This window comes from Zea mays, chromosome 7, assembly GCF_902167145.1.
Source record: "Zea mays cultivar B73 chromosome 7, Zm-B73-REFERENCE-NAM-5.0, whole genome shotgun sequence".
NCBI lineage: Eukaryota > Viridiplantae > Streptophyta > Magnoliopsida > Poales > Poaceae > Zea > Zea mays.
In genome coordinates, this window is record NC_050102.1 from 170,966,006 (window position 1) to 170,989,327 (window position 23,322).

Below are 23,322 nucleotides of genomic sequence, written 5' to 3' on the forward strand. Positions count from 1 at the left end.
CAGGATCCGTGCCTTTTCCCCAGCTGATTGGCTAGCTAGAGGCCGGATTATATCGCTGACTACGGCCTCCCGTACGTCAGGGCATATAATACCATGCAGCCGTATGATTGAAGGGTCGTCGTTTTTGTCGCTGCCTATATCGCTACTGATTTTTTTTTATTTCACCGGAGGAAGAGGTCATGCACGGCCATATAGTATACATTATTATTGCAGGCTCACATCAATATAATTGGCTGGCCGGTAAGGATTATTGACTGGCTGTCCGATGTCTTTGCTAGCTAAGGCCCTATTTGTTTCTTTCCAGGATTATAATCCAGTTTGTAGATTATATATATAAGCATCTAATGATCTGCTTATAGATTATCATAATCTAGTACAATCCATCTAACAATATATGTTGTTTGTTTATTTATCTCTCTTAACTCATTTTAACCTGGATTATATAATCTAGCAGAGAAACAAACGTGTGGGTTTTTAGATCCTAAAGGCTAGTTTGAGAACCCTGTTTTCTAATGGGATTTCCATTTTTTCCAAAAAAAAATTAATTCATTTTTCTTTGAGAAAATTAGAATTTTTTGAGAAAATGGTGTTCCCAAACTAGCTGCAAACGACGAGCGAGGACTGTGATGGAGAGCCTGAATACAGTCAGAGAGTCCCAGGCCAGAGATATGCTATATCGACTTGACACGTCAGAAAGTTTTCGCTTTCTCGAGTGTGGCGGGTCAAGCTGGGCCACGCTGAGCCCAACTTTCAATCCAATTCTGCGCAAAATCATGATACCATCGGTCCTTTTGCAGCCTTTGTCGATTGCAAATAGCTGTTTTACTCGGCCTTTGTGTTTTTTTTACTCGGCAAGAAAAATGAGAGGGTCCTTTGCCGTTTTTTAAGATGGGTGAGTACACGTACATATTTGTGTGTATGGAAAAAAGGGAACAAAGTTCTCTTGCAGACATATATAGGCAAAAACGATTTTTAGTTGTTGTATGAATCTAGTAAATAAATAAATAGGTAAAACAAATTTTAATTTGGGACGGAGAGTGTATTTGTTATTATATTATATGAAAGCCCCTACTAGCTATAATAATATATCTATGTCCAATGTATTCTCCACACTGCCATTATTATATAAAATAGCACAAAGTAACAACCGAAAATCTTTCATCTAAATCGCTCAGAGACACCGTACTGCCCGGAGACGAACAGTGTTGTCCTATCCATGTGCTCTTGCTTCACGTCAGTTGAGCTAATAATAACATGATTCTATGTGTGCCTCAATAATCATCGAAGCTGATTTGTCAGTTTACACTGCTGAACAGTTAGGGGCCGGGGGTCTTGCCTTGGCCTTTAATTTGGGCTGGAACATATCCCTGCGCCGCAGAGCATGCATGCATGCATGCATGGCTGATGGAGCGTGCCGTGCATGAGTGATGGCAAAAGCCAAGCTATATAGCTGCTGCCCTTTATTATTCAAAAGAGTTCAGCAAGAGCACAAACGACGGAGGAGGGCCTTTCCGAGATTCGAGAGCTTTGATCTGCACACCTCCGGCCCTGTGTGCGCCGCAGGGCATGCGCACGCGACGTACTACTGATATATGCATGGCTTAGGGGTGTTTGGTTTGCAGGGACCAATGTTTAGTCCCTATATTTTATTTCATTTTTGTTCTAAAATTGCTAAATATAGAAACTAAAAAGAAATAAAATGAAGGGACTAAATATTAGTCCCTAAAAACCAAACATCCCCTTAGCTAGCTAGCTAGCTGCTCTTTTCAGCAGCTATCACCAATACGTACTTGTAGTCGATCTCGTAGTAGAGATGGCTCCACCTCCCATATATAGGCACGAAACCATGAACCTGTTTTCATTTCTAAATAGAATAGCTAACAGTAACACTGTTTGTCTGCAGTGCACTCCGTGCGAGCAAAACAATGTGCACAAAGAAGCTAGCAATAACAAGATCTATCAGGCCCTTGCGTTGCATTGTTGCGTACGTGGGTGTTGAGTCGAGGTGGAGCGTGGCTGGCAACTGGCAAAGCAATGTCTGATGAGGACGACGGGCCAAAAAAAGGGACGAGCTAGCTGGAGCAAATAGTGGGAGCTCCTTTTTAGGGGGGGGGTGGGGGGTGGGGTGGGCATGGTGCATGGAGAGAGACGAACACGACCTCATCTCTTTCTCTGGTTCCCAGCAGCAACAGGCTCTTCTTTTAGCTATAGAGAGCATGGGGTTTGCACTAGTTTTCTCTCAACTCTCCGGCCGGCGCTCTTCCATGCCGTGGACGCGTGATAGATTGAGATGATGCATATGCCGCAGAACTATTATTATTCGACCAGCTAGTATACTATATTTATATATAACCACTGCATGGCGTTGGCGTGCATGCAGGAGTCATGCATGTGAAAGCACGGTGCATGCAGCAGTGTTGTTGTTTATATATTAGACGATAGCTTAGCGTGACAATTATGGCTAGCTAGGTTAATTAAGTCTATGATGAGACCAAGATAATGTTTTGTTCTGCTCACACACGCAGCTTTTCTTTGCTCCGGGGAAGATGCGTGTGGATTAATCTCTGCATGCATGCCACGCTCTAACCAACAGTTAGCAACAAATTGAAGGTCGATCTCTCTTGAGTGGCCGGCCGGTGTGTGCTTCATCCTCTCGAGCTTGCCACTCTCTGCGCGATCTCCTATGATCATGGGCTATATACTAGTGCACAACAGACGTCAAAAAGTGTTCAGAGATAACAATATATATACGATTGCGCCCATGAATCATTAGCAGCGCAAAAGAGAAATAAACTACACTGCTGCCGGTGCGTGGCCAGGGAAGCGATATATATCGCCTTCAAAAGGCAGCTAGCTGGTGCCGGGCACGGCGCTGCATGCATGCATGCGATGCACGGCCTTTTTGTCAGCGCACTGACCTCGGAAAGACCGACAGCATCCATGCAGGCACGAACACACATGGGATCCGCAGCGTGTCCCCAGCACCAGCACTGCCGCCGCCCATCACGCACCGGCCGGTACTGGTGGCTCGGTGTCTGTCTGTCAGCTCGGGCTCGGCGCATCGCCATGTACATCAGTACATGTACGTACGTACATGCAGCATGTGTGGCCATGCATGGGGGTTTGCTTCTACTACTACCACCACCTTCCCTTCACTCCTAGAGACGCCAGCAGCCCCCCCGGCCCGACAGGGGCCAGCGCCGTGCATGCACGTTCATCTTTCATTCAAGTACCAACTGCTGCTAGTGCTGCTAGTACTGCACTACTAGACCGAGGGCTGCTGGCTCACAGTGATCGGTCATGTCCATGCAACAAGCACGCAGGCTGTGCGACTGCGAGTTGAGAAAGTCTTGCTGGTCGTGCATTCGCCATCACTGCCCTGCCCGGCGCATTGTGGCAATGCGAAAAAAAGGGGGGAAAGGATTTCACATCCACGCGTACCCTTTGGTCTTTGGTGGAGGAGGTGGAGGAACAGCACCTGTGGGCTGTGGCCGAAAGCGAGCGAGCATACGAGAGACGGGATGAGGCCCAGCAAGGGAACTGTGCAAAACTGGCACACAAACACGTTGGGTCCCCCGGCCGGCCCGGGCTTGCGGAATGATTCCATGCGGTAGCGGCTAACTGCTTCCGCCATCGACATGTCCGGCTGTTTCCCCTTTCAAATTCCAAGCTAAGAATTTCGACTGTTAACCGCGCACAGGACGCCACGTCTGAAGGTGATGCCTCAGGGAGTCAGGGTTTCTAGGCTTCTAGCTTCCTGCTGTGCTACCCCGGCCGGTTTACGTGGAGGCCAGACGCGGTGTGGGTGGGTGACGTTCAGACGGTACCCTCTCTCTTATTTTGTATTTTCCAAGTTAAATGCATCAGTAACCCACAACCTTGTAAAAATATATGCCATCTGTCTAGCATAACTGAAAGAAATAGTGACGTCTAAGAGGATGATAAGGCAACCTATTTTTTTCTCTAAAATTATGGTCTATATTTTTATCCTAGTCAAAACCTATGAAATAAATAAAGTATATTATGTGCAACTATAGCTACAGGTTTGACTATGTGTTGATATCTCTACCATACAGAGATATGCAACCTAGTTTTCAAATCCATCAAATAGCCTATAAGCTAGAAAGGAAAATCACACAACCAAGGTAACACAATTTAAATGCAGAAGCTTCAAGTACCCTAGCGATACAAACTCTCGTCGACGACTCCCTTTTTATGTTGGTTTGCTCGTTCATCTTGATGGCTATCACTTTGTCATTTTTATTCTTTTTGAGATGATAATGTATGGTAGCCTTCCTATGCACTTTGTTGATGTAGGTGTTCGAGAGAATGCTTGTTTGCCTTTTGTTTCTTCCTGTTTGTCACCTTGCACTAGTAGGACTTGTGCTCTTTCTTGTGACATATGAAGCAAGCCATAATTTCAACCTTATTAAGCTTCTTTACTTCTTTGGTGGTTTTATTCTAATGATGTTATGTTTGTTTCACCTTGCCTTTTACCTTGATCAAGTCTTTAGTGTGGCAAGACATTTCTTTCTTAAGATATTTGCTTTTCCTTACAATATCTTTTGAGTATGTTTCTATAGTAACATTCTTAACACAAACATGTTTGTAAAAGGTGAGTTTACTTCAATAAAACCAATGCAAGTAGATATGTTATTTTTACTAATTTTAATGGTTTTCATTATAGATGCCTCGGGGTCCTACCGACAGCTTCTAGCTTGTTAGTTAGTTCATCATTATGTATTCTAATTTAAATGATTTTAAATATACTAACACTATTAATTTTTCTAGAGCTTTTTTCCACTTTTTTGTGAGTGTATTCTAACTTTTAGACGCTCTTATTAGGTGGGCGTTCGGGTTACCCGAAAATTTCGGGTCGGGTAATTCGAGTAATTTAAATTTCGGGTTTTGAGAATCGATACCTGAATTTACAACGATTTTTACAATACCCGAAAATTCGTGTACCCAGAATTTTAGGTTCAGGTTCGAGTATTTCCGAACTAAATGAACTGTTGTGTTAGCTTCATAAAAAACATGCATCATATTAAATTAGTATAAAAGCATAGTTTGAATAACGATATACATAGACATAAAAACACAGGCAATCTACAATCACAAGTCACACACACTTACACATAAATATAGATGCGCAAAATAATAATTAAGAATGACATGAGTACATGACACATGAAATTTCGGGTAATTCAGGTATTTCGAGTACCTGATTATGATACCCAAAATAAATTCGGGGTTTTCAAGTTGCTATCCAAAATTCCTGAACGAGATTCGAGTTTCGGGTTTAGGGTTATGGTTTTTTTGCCCAGCCCTAGAGCCTCTTATATGTATTTTTTATGAGCTAAAAATACTTTATTTTGGTTACTCATGTTTCAAAATATCATGAGATTTTTTTTACTGAATTTGTGGACCATTGATAATGGTTTTTGACCTCAAATACTAATTCTGGACTTTTATAAAACTAATTTAGTTATGAAATTCAATAAATCCAAAAAAGCAATTAAATGTCTCGATTTTCCACCTACCTAAAAGGCTAAAACCACACACCGATGTTCTCCTCGATGCGTACGTTTCAGAAGTACAACCTGTTTTTGTAGTCGCCGCTCCTAACACCGTAAATCTAAAGCCGAAAGTTTTTAAAACCGTGCAAACTTCGACGAGGTTTTTTTGCCATCTCTCGTCGAAAACCACAATCACCATGAGCTAGCTCTTGTTGTTATCTACACCGTAGTGTCCTCTTTTGTCGCATTCAGATAACATGTCTTTTTCCCCCTTTGGGTAAACTTGGCGACGAGCTCCACCATTGTTGACAGTAGTTTTTTCATGGTGGCCATGATCATGAGCTATAGGAAGAAAAAGTCCAACGAATTAGATGACATATTTACATGAATGTCACTGCCAGTATGGTTTTAGCCGCCATTTCTTTGTTTTAAATCCGTTTCTCTCAGTTTAAATTGTGTTGAGTTCGTATCGACATGTTCTCCCAATCTATGCCGGAACAATCCTATGCTTGCTTAAACAATGTTTGGAACTTTGCTCTTGGGAGTTGGGAGCTCTTCAAACGTGTGTAAAAGCATAAATGAACCTATGGTAAAAACTTTCATAATATATCTTAGACCCTGTTTGTTTACCCTCTATAGATTAACACTACAGGAATTCACTTAATTCCCGTCGGCCTGAAACCGACGGGAATAAGCCCTAAACCGACGGGAATAAGTAATTCCCGTCGGTTTAGGGCTTATTCCCGTCGGTTTCAGGCCGACAGGCGTCCCTTGTCGGGGATAAGGTTATCCCCGTCGGCGGCTGACGGGAATAATTAATTCCCGTCGGCTAGAAAGCGGCCGACGGAAATTAAGGCTAACTCCCGTCGGTTCCCCAGGCCGACGGGAGTTATTAGTTAATTCCCGTCGGTTCCCCAAACCGACGGAAATTATTAATTAATTCCCATCGGCCTTACGTGGCCGACGGGAATTAACTGGGCCGACGGGAGTTAGTAGCTAATTCCCGTCGGTTCGACCATAGCCGACGGGAATTAACTGGGCCGACGGGAATTACCCTATACTGCTACAAAAATAGCACTAAATTATGTCACTATTTCTGCACACATAACATATATCAAACATAACATAAATCACATATGACAGCCACATTACAAACACATGTAGAGATACGACATCCACAAACACATGCATTTAGACATAGTATTGAAACATCAAACAACGAGTACGACATAGTATTCAAACTTAACATCCACCAACGTGTACGCCATAGTATTCAAACTTAACATTCACCAACATCAAACAACGAGTACGACATAGTATTGAAACATAACATCCACCAACGAGTACGACATTTCAAACATAAGTTTAAGTGTTTAGAGATAACCACCACTTGGGTGGTTAGAGCTTTGACCGCTGCCGCCTTCACCACCAGGAGGAGGGAACGCGAAGAGCGAGTCAACAAATCCAGTCCCTACTGCTGGATCAGACCCACTGCCACCCGCTTCAGGCGTAACCTATGCAAGTTAGCAAATATCAACACGTTAAATGCAAATATCAAAAAGTATACAAGTGTATAAATTAATGGAGAGTTATCAAACGTACCCTATCTCCAGGTGCAGGTATATGTGTCGGAGGGGTGGTGAACTGTGGTGGTGGAACTGGTGTGTTTGCAAATTGGCTCCATTGTGGTGGCGATGGAAAATTTGATGGCATAACCATCGGGGAATTTAATATCCTTCATCCACTTCATCACTTCTTTCCGTTGCTTAGATTTCAGACAATAGTCAGCTTTTGGTTTGCCTCCGTTTTCTCTAAGCACTTGGGTTGGACGATCACATATCACTGCTAAGTCCATGCGTGCCTTGTCATTGTCTTTCGTTTTATCAGGGAAATCCATGCATGTATTTATGAGGGCTTGGCAAAAGTTACTCTCTTGATGCATGACATCGATGTTGTGCATCAAAATCAATGACTTAGCATAAGGAAGCTCCCACAAGCCACATATGTGAGTCCAGTTATGCTCCTCACCGAAACCTTGATACCTATTCCCACTCTCGTCTAGGACAAGTTTCATATGCTCTTCTGTAATTTCTATCCCACTACGTCGCTTGGGCGGTCCCTTCGTGACAATGGTGCCCTTCCTAAATTCCTTTCTCTGCCTTCTGAAGGGGTGATTGAAGGGTAGAAAACATCTATGGCAATCAAAGTAACATATCTTGCCACCAGCACTAAGACGAAAACAATTTGTATCTTTAGCACAATAAGGACACGTCAATCTACCATGCACGCTCCATCCAGAGAAAATACCATACGCCATAAAATCATGAACCGAGAACAGATATGCAACACGAAGATTGAATTTCTGCTTCTTGAAGCAGTCATAGGCTTCCACACCTTGCCATAGCTTCTTTAACTCTCCAATCAATGGTTGAAGCATCACATTGAGGCGTACGCCAGGATGCTCAGGCCCAGGTATAACAAGACATAGGAACATAAACTCATATTTCATGCAAAGAGCAGGTGGAAGGTTGTACGGTATGACAATGACAGGCCAACATGAATACGACGCAGCGGTCATATTGAACGGCGTGAAACCATCAGTTGCCAAGCCAATACGAACGTTTCTTGCATCGCTGGCAAAATCTGGATCAAATTTGTCAAGAGCCTTCCATGCATCACCATCTGACGGGTGCACCATTAACCCATCTTGTCTGTCCGTACAATCTTTATGCCACCTCATGTGCATAGCGGTCTTCCTCGAGAGAAACAAACGTTTCACTCTAGGAGTGAGAGGCATGTACCGAAGCTGTTTATGTGCAACCTTTGTCACCACCTTCTCACCATCTTCATTTACAAGCTCCACGTACCTCGACTTCCCACATTTTAAGCATTTCTGTTCTCTGCCATGTTCCTTCCAAAAAAGCATACAATTGTCTTGGCAAACATCAATCTTCTCATACTCCATACCAAGACCTTCAAGCAATTTTTTGGACTGGTACATGTCTTTGGGCATCTTGTGACCCGTAGGAAGAACCTCGCTAATCAAATCCACAAGCTCCTTGTAACAATTAATTGAAAATGTAAACTTGGACTTGATTGACATCAGTCGGGTCACGAATTCGAGCACGGTCACGTTAGTGTGCCCGTGAAGAGGCTCTTCTGACGCTTTAAGTAGGTCGAAGAACTTCTGAACCTCCGGTGTAGGTGAATCATGATGATCTGGTGCCAGTTCAGGCTGCAGATCCTCAAGCATCTGGTCCATCCTATCAACATCATCTTCATCGTCATCAACTTCTACTTCTGCTGCTCGTTCAGCATCTTCACCATGGAGATACCAGACCTTATAGCCTGGCACGAAACCATGCGAGCACAGGTGTAGTGTGACCTGCCTCTTGGTGTGGCTCGTCATATTTCTACATTTATTGCATGGACACCTAATATTATCTATTTGTGACAAAGCAGCTGCATGGTCCAGAAACATCTGCGTCTTGGCAAACCATTCACTTGTGTGACACCCACCCTTCTTGAAACCTTCATACATCCAATCACGTCTATCATCCATTATTGCGGTTGTGTGTACGAGTAAAGAGTGTGTGAGACAATATCACGTTTCTAAACGTAACACATACATCTATAGGTAAGTAGTAAAACTATATATATATATATAAATAACTATATATATACATAAAAACTATATATATACATAAATATATAGTTATATACATAAATAACATTAAATTTATCAATAGCGAAACCTTCATACAACCTAATATGATAAGTTAAATCTATTCAATAAATAACATCAAATTCAACAATTTAATAGAATAAGTTAAATTTATTATAATAATAGAATTAATACTTATACGTAACATCAAGGCACACATGTGATATTAAACTAACTCTATTCACACTCTAATCACATGTTATATTAAACTAACTCTAATTACACTCTAATCACACCCTAAACTAACTCTAATCACATGAAAGTTAACTCCCGTCGGCCATAAAAAACCGACGAAAATAAACATTTATACACACATTTAACAATAACACTCGCATTTACATTATAATTCAAACCATAATATACCTTAACGGTCCGGGGCGGCTGCGGCGCTCCGCGGCGGCGGCGTTGGTGGCGGCGAGCAGCGGGCGACGCTTCGGGGGCGGGCGGCGCAACGGGGACGGGCTGCAGACGGCGCTCCGGGGCCGGCGGCGCGACGGACGGCGCTCCGGAGGCGGGGCGGGCGGCGGTCGTTGCTCCTGGAGCGGGCGGCGCTCCGGGGGCGTGGGTGGGCGGCGCTCCGGGGGCGTGGGCGGGCGGCGCTACGGGGGCGTGGGCGGGCGGCGCTACGGGGGCGGAGGCGGCGCGGCGGACGGCGCTCCGGGGCGGTGACGGTTGGGGCCGGCGCTCCCGGGGCGGCGGCGAGCGCGCTCCTAGGCCGCGGGCGGCTGGCCGGCGTCGGTGGTGAGCGGCGGTCGGCGTCGGTGGTGAGCGGCGGCCGGCGTCGGGGGCGGTGGTGAGCGGCGGCGGCGTGAAACCGAGAGAGAGGAAGCGAGAAAATGAGCCGCGCGGGATGACCGCCGGCACATAAAGAATTAATTCCCGTCGGCTGTCGTCAGGGCCGACGGGAATTAGTTAACTCCCGTCGGCTGGCGGTTGGGCCGACGGGAGTTAAACTAAAGCCCGTCGGCTGGCGGCTGGCCGACGGGAGTTAAAATAAAGCCCGTGGGCTGGAATTGAGCCGACGGGAGTTATCTAATTCCCGTCGGCCCGAGCTCGGGCCGACGGGAATTAAAATGGCCGACGGGAATCTTCCTAATTCCTGTAGTGTAAATAATCCATCTTAAATAAGTTGTTAGTTAAACAAACAACACAGATTATCAAGTAGATTATGATAACCCATAAGTAGATCAATAGGTGCTTATATAATTTATAAGATGGATTATATAATCCTAGAAGGAAATAAACAAGAATTTAATGGCTTAATCTTCATGCCTAAAACGTCGTGATCTAAAAATTCGCAAAAAAAAAGGTACAAAAGGGTCACGAAACTCGTCTTGCTGTTAAATTTTGAATGAAATAATGAACTATTAATGCCATGGGAATATATCATGGGCTGGCACTGGCAGCTTACCAAGGCTTGTAAGGTTGTGTTTCTTTCCTCATAGATTATATAAGTTAAATTATGATTCCTAGATTATATAAGTTGAATTACGATAAAATGATAGAAAGATAAAACATCACTATATGATTATAAATAAGTCAAAATAAGCTAATATTGGTAGCATATTTTCTAGCTTATTTGTGATCACAAAGTTGTATTTTACGTTTCTACCTTTCCAGCACAATCTAACTTATATAATCTAAGAGGAAACAAACATGGTCTAAGTAGAGAATTATACGAGTTTTCATGCTCAGTGAATGTTTGCATCTCAAGCACACAGGATTTATAATGACAATGCATGTATAAGTCAATATAATCGCGCACAGTTTCAAGACGACTAGATACTAGGTTATCATTTTTCTGTTCTACAAAAGCTGGTGCCTATCATTCTGATCCATCAGGGAAGCGTTCAAGGGCATTCTGTTTCCCGTTAACATAAAATTCAATCACTGCTTTCATGCGATCCGACTTATCTGGATGGTAGTTCAAATGCACAACCACCGGCTTCAAATTCCGCAGATAAGCATCTTTCCTCACCGTCTTGAAGAGAACTTTACTGTTCATGAAGAGGTAGATATCCATGGTTCTTTTGGATGCATGAAGACCTTCATAACCAGGATGTGAGGGAAAAAACAGCTCCTCATTGAAAACTGCTTGGTCCCATGATTTGGGCTCGTGAGAAAGGCGATAAGCAACCCTGTCAAGAAGCTCAATCGAAGGAATCGTCGGCCTTATGAAGAAGAATCCAGAATTATAAACCCATATGCGCATTGTATGTGCATATCTTGCCCAGCCCATTGAAGGCTCATCGAACACATCGTTGAATCCATAAGCTGTCATGTTGTTGTGGCCATCACTCATTGATTCTACGTCAGAATCTCTGTAAAGATAATCAAATGGATTTTGGAAGAAAATGATATCAATATCAGAGAGCAGAACACTGTATCCGAGCTGCAAAAACTCCCTCAATATGCGGAACTTGAGTCCAGAAACAGCGTGGTTTCCGCCTGTCTTGCCAATATTGTCGATGCCATCATCTGGATCGCGTCGGTAAACTGGGACATCATTGGACTTGCAGAAGTTCTCTATGCTGTCATCCAATGCAACTACTAAATAATTTGAAATCCCAGCTCGTTTTATGTTAGTGAACCACATCTCAAGCATCTCTTTCACATTAGAATTTGCCAATGCAACTATCAGTTCTTTCTTCACAGCAACCTGTTCCAATATGTTGGCCAATCTGGGATTGATGGATAAATCAGGAGTAACTGTTGGATTTGTTCTCAGAGCTTTCACTGTACCAAATGGACCAGCCTTATACAGGGCCTCATTTTTCCCTTGTCCGGCCAATTGAAGCTTCATTGACAATTCATTGATCTGCTTCTTGAATTCAGCATTTTTCCTTTCCAACAATACCAGACGTGACTTTAGTTTGGCAACTTCCCGAGATGTATCACAGGCAACTGATTCAACCTAAACATGAAAAATATAATTGTAAAACCAGTATATGAGAACTAAGAAAAATGGTCTGTGCATCATATATGAATCCAATTGATGATATCTTAAAAATATCAGCAGAGAAATTTAAACATATAAGCTATGAAAAGGGGCTTTAGTTTGCTATCTGCATGATGCCGAACAAAATTGCTCTAGTTTTCCCTGTAACACCCTAGGCATGGCTGAGTGGCCGACAGAGGAATGAGTGCACCTTATGATGAAATGATTATATGACTATCAGATACAAAATAAGTTTAAAGATTTCTTGGTTATATTTGTATTTCATAGACATTTTGTCTTCACCAAGAAAGAGAGAGCAGTATAGCAATCTCTTGATGAGAAGTTATGATTTGAAAGTTGAAAACAAATTGACTATAAGATCCAAACTAAAATTTTGTTAAGATGAGTCATACTTTTAAGTTCACAGTAAGCCTGCAAGAGAGTTCTAGATGCTGTTAAAATTACAAATAAGACTGTTTAGACATAATCCCTCTGTCCTTGAACATAGTGTACAGAAGCATTCAAAACCTGTACTCAAATATGTGCATAAATAGGTGCACAAATTTGGTAGGTATTTCATCATTATTTGCCATTTATCATGCAATCACCCTCTAATCATGCAGATGGCAACGTCTATACATGCGAGAATTGAACTAGTTAGGAAATAAAAAGGTCGGGCCTTAGACCTGTACTTTGGCGTGGGATAGACAAAGGGATCTTTTTAACCACAACCCGAAATTCGCTCCCACGGGAAATTAAACTCAGGACCTGAGGAGTGCTACTCAGACAACCTAATCAACTCAGCTAGAGACCCTTTCGCAATTAATTAGGAAATGGAATGATGGTACATGTGTCTTGTATATTCTCTCTTAGATCCTGTTTGGTAAACTCTATTCCCTGATTCTTAGCTTCAGCTCCTTGATTCTCTAATAGAGTGATTATTTTTACTCTGGTGGAGAGCAGGGTGTGGTGAAGGTGAGAATCGATCTGAAGTGGTGCTGGTGGGGATTGAATATGGTGCACTGAGGAGCGTTTTTTTAGCTCCCAGTATAAATGGGGAAGTAATACACTATATTATAGGATGGAGGGAGTATATAATATCTTAAGAGTGTGATACCGTGAAGATAGAAGAAAATACTTTTTAAAGCATTATGTTATATCTGCAGTCAAGGTGAGAATTGATGGTACGAGAACTTAAGAGCATATGAGCACCAATAAATTTAAACTCGCACTTGTCCTGTTTACCTTCCAATGTCAACTGCAATTTGAAGTTAATAAAGCCAGTTATGTGCCTTGCCTATATATTTTTTTATATTAATCCAAGTTGAGACATTTTGCTAGAGCTGGACTATAAGCTGTTAAGTTGCACGCACTGACTAGTTCGACCCAAAAGCTTAAGCTTTCAGGAAGAGATGGAGAATGCACTTTGCACTATACACATTTCCACATAAGCTACACCTATATGCACCACAAATTGAACAATATGTGAAAGTACTGTTTGTTCATAGGAGGATAAACAATACCTTGCAGCTACAAGAAATACATGAACAAGCAAGTGGTTGGTAGCATAACCAAACATAGTAGGAAAGGGGAAAATGTGCACATGAATTGTTGGCAGTAATGTGATTAAGCACAAACGAGGTCAGTCATCCCAAAACTACTTCACTGTATGCAGTAGCCAACCTGACAGCATTTGTGAATGATCACAGAGCATAGCAGCAGCAAATAAAACAGAGCAAACTGCATGCAATACTTGTGGTTTCTTCACCAGAGTGTCAATGTTTCAGCTTAAAAGAGAGGAATGTTCACCATTTGGGATGTAGCTACTAAGGTGAATCGCTTGCTTTCTCTGAGGCATTTGCTTATCAAGTTTGTTAAGCATATGTCACCCAAGCGCACCTAGCATGTTGTCTCCTCTACTCCGTAGTTGGCTACCTCATTTTTTATTATAAGAGAAAATACGACCGTAGCATTGAAGCCTTTCGGCATAAGTCAAAGTTTTGTTGTTCTCGTTTGATCTAAACCAGGAAACTCAACTGTCCACGTTCCCTGCAATTTGGGTGTTATGATTCATCTATTGCTACTGTTGCAATCATCCAATAGGAATTGGAATTCTATTTACACGGATAGGTCCCGGTAGGGTAGCAAACCACACTGTCCCTAGGGTCAAACCTTCAGATCTTCTGTCCTCTCCCCAACGATCGGAACGGGATCAAAGGAAGCGGAAACGCGAGTACGTACCCGTCGCGGCCAATGGATGGCGGAGTCAGGGGCACGGTGGAAGAGGCCGTCTGGGTAGAGAAACGCGCACAGGCAGCCGAGCGCGACGCCGACCACGACCGCCGCGGCGATGCGGGACCCTCGGGACAGCGGTGGCCCCGCCCCGCCACCGCGCATCAGGGGCGACTCGCGCCGGCCGGCCATCTCCCACGGCGAGGCCTCTGTCCGCCGCGCCGCGGGAACGAGATCCTCGGTTCCTTTCTCGTCTCCCCGGGGAGAAGTTTGGGCGAAGTCGTGAGCGTGACGGTGACGCTCGATGTTTTGTCGTCGTGCTTTCGAATGGGACGGCCGGACGAACTGACTCGAGCGAAGTGGTGTGGGATTCGTTGCGTGGTGGGACACGCTGCTGCTCAAATCCAACTGATTTTGGGGGTCAAACTCACGTTTTGCGGTGACCGACTGACCGGTGAGAACGAGCAAACCAATTCCTCATATCTCATTTCATCTCTTACACATTATTTCAAACTACACTTTATAAACAACTAAGTGAGTACCCGTGCGTTGTAACGAGAGCATATAATACTACCGTTTGCATTTAAGTCGTCCAATCCAGACATGTTGTAAAGGTCTTGTGTTCAGTGGAGGCGTTGAGTGCACAACCACTGGCTTGATAACCTCATGCAGAACTCGTGCAACATCTGGTGGCCCACAATAAAAAGGAACATAATCGTAGCAGTGCACTGGCACAAAAGTAGTATGATAGTATGAAGTATGAATCATCACTGAATAAAGATTGGGAGTCGTGGCTCCTGGCATCACCGTCCCTGTCTCTCCAGCAATTGAACTTGTGGCATCTTAGTCATGTTCCATAGGCTGAGATATCATCACTGGAGATGAAACTAGAACTGGGACCTGAACTGTCGAACTGGCGACGAAACTGAAGCGGGCTTCCACAGGCATAAGAGAAAGTACCACAATAGCTAGAGAGACCACAGGTACAGGCTTGCAGGTAGGGCTACAACAGGCTGTGGATCGTCCAAATGTTGCTGCTCCATTTCTTGTGAAGATGAACGCGAGAGCGAAAGTTGATCAGACAGACTAAAAAGAAAAACACAAGAAACTTTCATTAGCAAAGAACGGGTCAAGAAATAAATAAATGTTTTTATGATAATAAGGAGCTCTAACAAAGAACGAGTCAAGAAATAAATAAATGTTTTTATGATAATAAGGAGCTCCAACAAAAATGGGATGCTACATTAATAAAGAACTCGAAACTCTCATACTTTAGCGTCACTATATATTACTCCCGTACCACAGAGAAGGTAACATGTAGTACCCGATTGTAAATCAACTCTAATTATATTCATGATTAGGACATAGTATCAACGAATTCACATTCACCATATAGTTCAACACAAATTGGTTTTACTACAATATATGGCATATTACATGAGAGTAATTGATAGTCAAAGTATACTCTACATTATTTTTTTCGAATCCAAAAACATTTTAGAAAAATAAATGGAGGGAGTATTTAATAAAGCTACTCTACAACTTCCACAAAAGTAAATGATTGTTGCTGCCATGTGATCATGTCTTTCCTCTAGGTTTGAATATGTCCGAAGCTCCTAAGGATTCCATGGAAGTTGACATGGTGCAGAAAACAGGAAAAGTAAAAGTTACAGGAGAACTGTCATCTGAAGAAGTTGAGACTGCAAGGCAAACATCTCAAGTGGAAGCTGCATACAGTACATTTGTCAATGAAGTTGACAGGTGAAGCGTCCCCAATCCTCTAGGACTCAAATGTGATACAATTACTAGTCCCAGGAGGCTAGTAAACACATTTATACAACAGATAGTTCCAAATCTGCTTAAACGAGACAAACCTATAAAGGTGGCGATCAACTTTAAGAGTTGGTCCACAACTCGGGACATATCATCAGAGTGGGGCTGAAGCAGCCCGATATACGCAGCGAAGCAAATCAGCGGTCCAACAGCCACAGACAAGGTTGGGAACAGTCGTAACTCTTACCCGATCTCCTTTTTCTGAAAAACAACAAATAAGCAAGGGTGAGTACAGACGTACTCAGCAGCCCACCTTCACCCGCGGAATGGGGAAATCAGATATAATGCATGGAATATGTGGAGCTCAGGATATTTGCAGAAACAACAATATTTTATGCAGGGTTGTTTTTGAAAAACATTTTGTATTTTGCAAAGCGCATCCTCTCCAAAAGGAGCAGGAAGTTTTTCAATATTAGAACAAAACCCCCTGGACTAAACCATCCAGGTATCTCAGCAGTTCCCACTGGTTTTCATTTTCAAAAACAGCTACTGGACTTCCCGTCCACCATAGCTCACGGCTCAACCGCCGAACCTTTTAAAAACCACTTTTCTCAAACGCACCCTTTTTTTAGAAAACAAAACATTAATTGCCATACTATACCAGACTCGTCCATTCCTGTGGACACAGACTATTCAAATAGGTTTTCAAACTCTGCGCAGAAGTGTACACTTTACCCACTAGTCCGGCTCTGTGATCTCATAGCTAGTGAGACCCGAATCCGAATCTCTTTCTTTCCTCGCACGTCCTAACCTTAACGGTTATACCGGAAGGAGTCAGGCCACCGCCATGTCCAAACCGGACAAAACATTCCCCCTCCTTATCCTCCCGGTGCTCCCCAGCCTTCATAACCCTGGGGTTGGACCGTACGAGGTCAGATTGAGTGACTGCCCACACAGTCTCGAGTGGTTGTACTTATCATGAGTACAGGTAGTGAAAGATGACAAACCGGTCCTTATACGAGGGGACAATCCTTCTGTTCACGCCTAAACCAGCTGAGCCATCACCTTAGGCCCTCCCATAAACCAGGGAGTCCCTGATTATCCCACTCACAAGGTGATAAGGGTGAAAACCCTTCATCATACACATTTTGAAAAGCATTTTCTTTTGAAAACTCACATCCTTTCTCAAATCATTTGTAACAAATATATTAAGGATTGATTGCGGCAAGCGGCTTGGGTGGCCATAATATCTTATCTCAAAATCATATCATGCATAAAATAACAGGTTGAGGGTTGTTGTTGAAAAACATAGGTAATTTATGCATCAAAGGGATCCAGTGAGCTTGTCGTGCTTATCCGGTGAAGGGGAAGGAGAGCTCGTGTAACTGGCTTCAGGCTCCACCGCTAGCGTAGACTTGCAGATCTGGCCTCCACGAGACGACACGAACGCTTCGATAACTATGCAACATGAATAAGCAAACATACAAACCAGCAAGTATACCAACAAATATTTAGTATAGTGGTCAGAATAGCGATATATGGATGAGTAGAGTCTTGAGTAGAATCTGTGTCATGTGGTGTTGTGATATTACTAGTGGTGGAGCGGAGGTGCTTACCAGGAGGGTGGACTGGAGGCGAAGCGACACTATGCGTGTAGCCGGAAGAGCGGAGTAACTGAGTGGGTGGGGTGTTTGCCTTGGTTGAGGGTGTTGAGTGTGTGTGGAGAGGGAGAGGGTAGCTGGGTGTATTTATAGCTGAGTGTATGTGGTGTAGCACAGTGAAGTTCACTGTTGGTGAGAATAGTGACGAATGAATCGTCTGACTTAGTATGAACATGAGAGTTATAGGCAGAATATAGGACAAGTGTATTTTGGGAGTTTTTCTGGAATATGGACCAGGCTTAAGGGATGACATGGTTGGATAGGGAATAGTTTGATAAGAATTTAGAAACAAGAATTATTGGAATTTGAGTTTGGAAGCCTGGTTCGAAGGAATCTCAAAGTTAAGCGTGCTCAACTTGGAGAAACCTGGGATGGGTGACCAGATGGGAAGTTCCCACTGGAAGGAAAATCACAGTCACCGGAGTTCGTATGACTCGAATATGGGTCTGGCTGGTCTTAGGTGGACTGGACAGCATGATGTATGAGTAGTTGAAATTTGGGGTGATCGGCTAATCGATGAATAGTAACGATGAATAGTTACTATAGATATCATCGATGAGTAGTAACGATGATGAATAGTAACAATGAATAGTAACGATGGTGAATAGTGTCGGTGAATAGTAACGATGAATAGTAATAGTGAATAGTGATGGTGAATAGTTCGTATGAACGAACGATGGATAGGAACTATGAACGAACGATGAACGAACGATCGAATGTTGGGACGAACGAACGATTGGAATTTCAGCAGCATAACGGCAGGACAAAGATTATCTGGAAGAACGATGAATAGGGACTATGAACGAACGATGAACGATGAATAGGAACTATGAACGAACGATGAACGATCGAATGATCGAACGAACGAACGATCGGAATTTCGGCAGCATAACGGCAGGAAAAAGATTATTTGGATGAACGAACGGACGAACGATCGAATGATCGGACGAACGAACGATCGGAATTTCGGCAGCATAACGGCAGGAAAAAGATTATCTGGGAGAACGATGAATAGGGACTATGAACGAACGATGAACGATGAATAGGAACTATGAACGAACGATGAACGATCGAACGAACGATCGGAATTTCGGCAGCATAACGGTAGGAAAAAGATTATTTGGACGAACGAACGTGAAAGGATCACGATGCCCAAGAGGGGGGGTGAATTGGGCTTTTCTAAAAATCAACACTAATTAAAACCTAAGCAATAGCTAAACAAGAGCCCAACTTCACCCCAACAACTAGCACTAAGAAAATAATACTAGAAATGTAACAAGGCTAAAACAATGCTTCAAATACTTGCTAAACAAATACACAAAGTAAAGAGCTTGAATTAAGTGCAGAATGTAAAGCAAAGTTTAGAAGACTCCTCCAATTTTTCCCGAGGTATCGAAGAGTCGGCACTCTCCACTAGTCCTCGTTGGAGCACCCGCGCAAGGGTATCGCTCCCCCTTGGTCCTCGCAAGTCGCAAGAACCAAGTGCTCACTACGAGATGATCCTTTGCCACTCCGGCGCGGTGGATCCCTCGAGACCGCTTACAAACTTGAGTCAGGTCACCAACAAGATCTTCACGGTGATCACCGAGCTCCCAACGCCACCAAGCCGTCTAGGTGATGCCGATCACCAAGAGTAACAAGCCATAGACTTTCGCTTGACCAAGAGAAGCCTAATGCAAGTGGTGTGTGCTCTAGGTGGCTCTCACTAGCGCTAATGAGGAACAAGCGCGAATTATGATTCTCTAATCTCCTCACTAGGCTTTTGGTGCTTGCAATACTCTACCAAGGTGCTGGAATAAATGTGGAGTGCAAGACATTGAATATGGTGGGTGGAGGGGGTATAAATAGCCCTGTTGGGGACTTGTTCTCAAATGCTAAGAGTTAAGAACAAGGCAACATAAAAAGTGTTAAGTGTTAAAGTCCTTCGTCCTTCGAAGCATTATGTCCCTTCGGGAAATAATGAGTTTCGGACGAAGGTCATAAGAGACATACCTTCGTAAACATAACAAGTAATGACGAAGGATTCATATAAAGCATGAAATATAATATAAGCATCATCATAGAATCATTTCTATTTTATTAACATGGAAAAATAGAAATGATTTCAAATTACAAATGTACCTTCGGTCCTGAGAGAAGATAAAAAGTACAAGCGTGACGCAAAAGCAAATGCCAAGTCAGCGTGAACAGTACGGGAGTACTGTTCATCTATTTATAGACGCGGGACGCAGCCCACGTAAAATTACATCCATGTCCATTACATTTGTTAACGGCTTATGGAAATCTGTCGAGGCCCCCGAAGTCTTTTCATCTTTAAGTCGGTTCCCCCTTCTGCCATCGCGCCGAAGCTTCCCTGCGCACAGCTTCGGCTGCACTCGACCTTCGTCTGGTTCAGGCTTCGTCCTGGCCGTGCTCCATATTCATAATTCTGGATTCGAAAATACCTGTTCACATAATCCACTCGGAAAACATTGTCAAATCATGTTTTTGAGGACCTTCGGAGGACGAAGGCCCCCAACAGTAGCCCCTCGCAATATTAATTTGTAAATAATAAATTCAGATTGCGATATGGACGAAGGCCTTGAGCCGAAGGTCCGAAAAAACACCTTCCCTTTGCTAGAATAGCAACATCCACTGACAAGCGGGGCCTTTCAATTTTCACCGCCCTAGACGTATAAATAAGATCACATCGCGAACTCATTTGGTACGCACACTAGCCTTCTGCTTCGACCCACTTAAAATTTTTAGCTCTTGCACTAAGATTTGTTGGTCTTTTTGATTTTGAAGCTTCGGCCTCGGGAACAATTTTTTAGCGTTTCCGAAGATGTCTGAAGGCAAGAAGATCCCTGCTGAGACGAAGCTGAGTCTTGAGGAGGAGAAGAATCTGGGGTTCATTATGGCGATGGCGGAGACCAATACAGAGAAAATCACCAAGGAAATTCTTGAAGGTCTGTCCGAAGACACTGATGACAGCGACAGTTTTGATGTAGAAAGTAGCGGGGAAGAGGCCGAAGATCGACCGTGGCGACCAAGTCACGCGGTTTTCGGAAAAAACGACCATCAAGCAGAGTCACATTGATAATATGAGGGGGCGATATTTCCGAGACATATCTATTGTGAGAGCTGATGCTGGGGAAAAAACTTCTCCCACCCCCGAAGAAGATGAAGTTGTAATCTTCCGAAGCTTCCTCAAGGCTGGGCTTCGTTTCCCCTTGAGCGACTTTGTTATTGAGGTACTGAAAACATTTCAAATCTTCCTGCATCAAATTACTCCCGAAGCCATCATAAGAATGGGAGTGTTTGTCTGGGCTGCGAGAAGCCAAGGTTTGGAACCAGACGCTAAAAGCTTCTGCAATATTCATGAGTTATTATACGAGACGAAGCCCTGGGGAAAAGAGCAATACCACAACAACTTTGGGTGCTACAGCTTCGGCGCCCGCTCCGGGTCAAGCTGCCCTGTGCCAACCTTTCGGAAGAGGTGGCCCGGAGCTTGGATGACTGAATGGTTTTATGTAAAGAATGACCTAACGACTCAAGAGAATGTGAAGAGTATCATTATGCGACCAATCTGGCAACGCTTCGGTCTTCGAAGGCCGAAGGTCGAAATGGACGAAGCTGCCGAAGAATGCCAAAGGGCCTTCGGAGTAGTCTGCTCGTTTATTGGGACAAGGGACTTGGTCCAAGAACACATTGCCTTCAGGGTATGGCCACTTGCAGAAAAGTGGGAAATGCCGAAGGAAACCATCAAAGAATCCGACGAAGGCGGACTAGTCAGATTAAAATACACATTCAAATATGGGGACAAATTTGTCGAACCTGACGACGACTGGTTAAGAAGCATTGAAACATCAAGTGATGATCTACTTGGGGCATATTCGAAGGCTGAAAATACTGCACTATCAGCAGCCTTCGGAGGCCGAAAAAAGAAGAGACTCAACCGGGTGTTTGATGCAGTCGGGTTCTTCTACCCTGATTATCGTTATCCCATCCGAGGGCAAAAAAGGAAAAACACAACCTCTGAAAAAGAAGAAGCTGCAACTGCTCCTAGCGAGCCAGAACTGAAAGGAAAAAGGTTAAAGGTCCTCACACACCGGCCACGCCATATTGATCCAGCTTCGGTGCCTGAGTTTACCGGAGAAGCATCTTCGGCCGCTGAAGCTGAACAGCCAACCTTGCTGCCAGAAATTGCAGTGATGGCCGAAGCACCATCCACAGAAAAAATGGAAGAAGTGAAAAAACCGACTAAGGAAAAAGCATCAGAAGTTTTGAGTCCTGCAGCAAATGCCGAAACAGCAAAAAACCAAAAGGGTCCAACAGTGACCCCAAAAAGGAAAAGAATGGTAAACGTACTAGATGTCTTGGAGACAATTAAGTCTTCAAGCACAACTCCAAAAAAGAGTGTTGAAGTTGCTGAAGCTTCTACTGAAGCTTCGACGCAACAGGCTGAAGCTGAAGCTGGGCCTTCAGAGCCCTTCAAGGAGCAAACTTTGGAAGCCGAAGCTATAAAAATATCAGAACCAATTTTAGTTGAAGAAACTGATACTGCCATCCCCGAAGCGCCTGCCAGCATGTGTGATTACATCATTCGACATGCTTCGGGGAAAAAACTATCTGAAGAAGAAACTCATGAAGCTAACCATTATGCGAAGGAGCTAAAATATCCGAAGGGGGCAGTAATATTCAATGGGACGAATGAAGATGACTTCTTATACTGCCTGCCTGACAACAAAGAGCTATCTGTCTGCCGAGAAATGGCCAGAAGTATTGGTTTCCCGAAGCTTGAATCTGGATTAAGCGCCATGACGAAAGAAGATCTCGCAGACAGTCTTGCGTACAACAGCCTGAAGGTATGGGAATTAAACGCTTGAAAAACCACCTTATTTTTTACGCAACTCATTCCTTTTTTCTTATATGAATTCTTTTTCGTATAGGGCCTGATCCTAAGCAACGCACTAAGAGCCCAAAAGAGCGCCGAAGATGAAAGCTATGAAATTGCGTTTAATAATTTACGCTCCGAAGTTATCAAACTGAGAAACGAAGCTTTGGAAAAAGATAAAATTCTGCTTACACTGGTAGATAAAGTGAAAAAAGACGAAGCTGCTTCAAAAGCCCAGGCCGAAGCTCAAAAATGCGAGATTAAAGATCTTCAGAAACAGCTGGCTAGAGCTAAAGAGGAGCGCACGCTTGAGGAAACGAAACGAGAACTTAGTGATTTTATGGTCAGCAAATTGGAATCAAGAGTTAAGGAGCTTCGCACATCTCAGGGGAAATGCTATGTCAAATCTGTAGAATGTGTGAATAAAATTAAATCCAGCTTCGCCAACGTAGGCGCCTTTTCCAGCGAAGAGAATTTCTCTCGAGGCAATCCCGAAGGTCCGCTGGAATGGATTAGCCACGAAGCAGAGGCCTTCGAAGAGATTCTGATCAGTCGTGGCGACATATGCGCTTTTTCGGGCGCCAGAGGAATTGCTTCTGTCT

The 23,322-nt window shown here is 43.6% G+C and overlaps 1 protein-coding gene across 1 annotated transcript; it reads right to left on the reverse strand.

Annotated features, from left to right (window-relative positions):
• Positions 1 to 10,907: 10,907 nt before the first annotated feature.
• LOC100191799 (Arabinosyltransferase RRA3) lies at positions 10,908 to 14,789 on the reverse strand. Its single transcript, NM_001137224.1, has 2 exons — positions 14,420 to 14,789; positions 10,908 to 12,154 (listed from the first exon to the last, which is right to left on the reverse strand). The coding sequence occupies exons 1-2, from the start codon at positions 14,600 to 14,602 to the stop codon at positions 11,066 to 11,068; spliced, it is 1,272 nt and encodes a 423-aa protein (NP_001130696.1). The 5' UTR covers positions 14,603 to 14,789; the 3' UTR covers positions 10,908 to 11,065.
• Between the last annotated feature and the right edge of the window lie 8,533 nt (positions 14,790 to 23,322).

What these genes read in the sequence shown, in the direction of transcription:
- LOC100191799 (NM_001137224.1), bottom strand. Translation starts at nt 14,602, where the DNA reads ATGGCCGGCCGGCGCGAGTCGCCCCTGATGCGCGGTGGCGGGGCGGGG. An exon ending in CCATCCATTGGCCGCGACGG is followed by an intron (nt 12,155 to 14,419) that starts GTACGTACTCGC and finishes TTTCATGTTTAG; the next exon opens with GTTGAATCAGTTGCCTGTGA.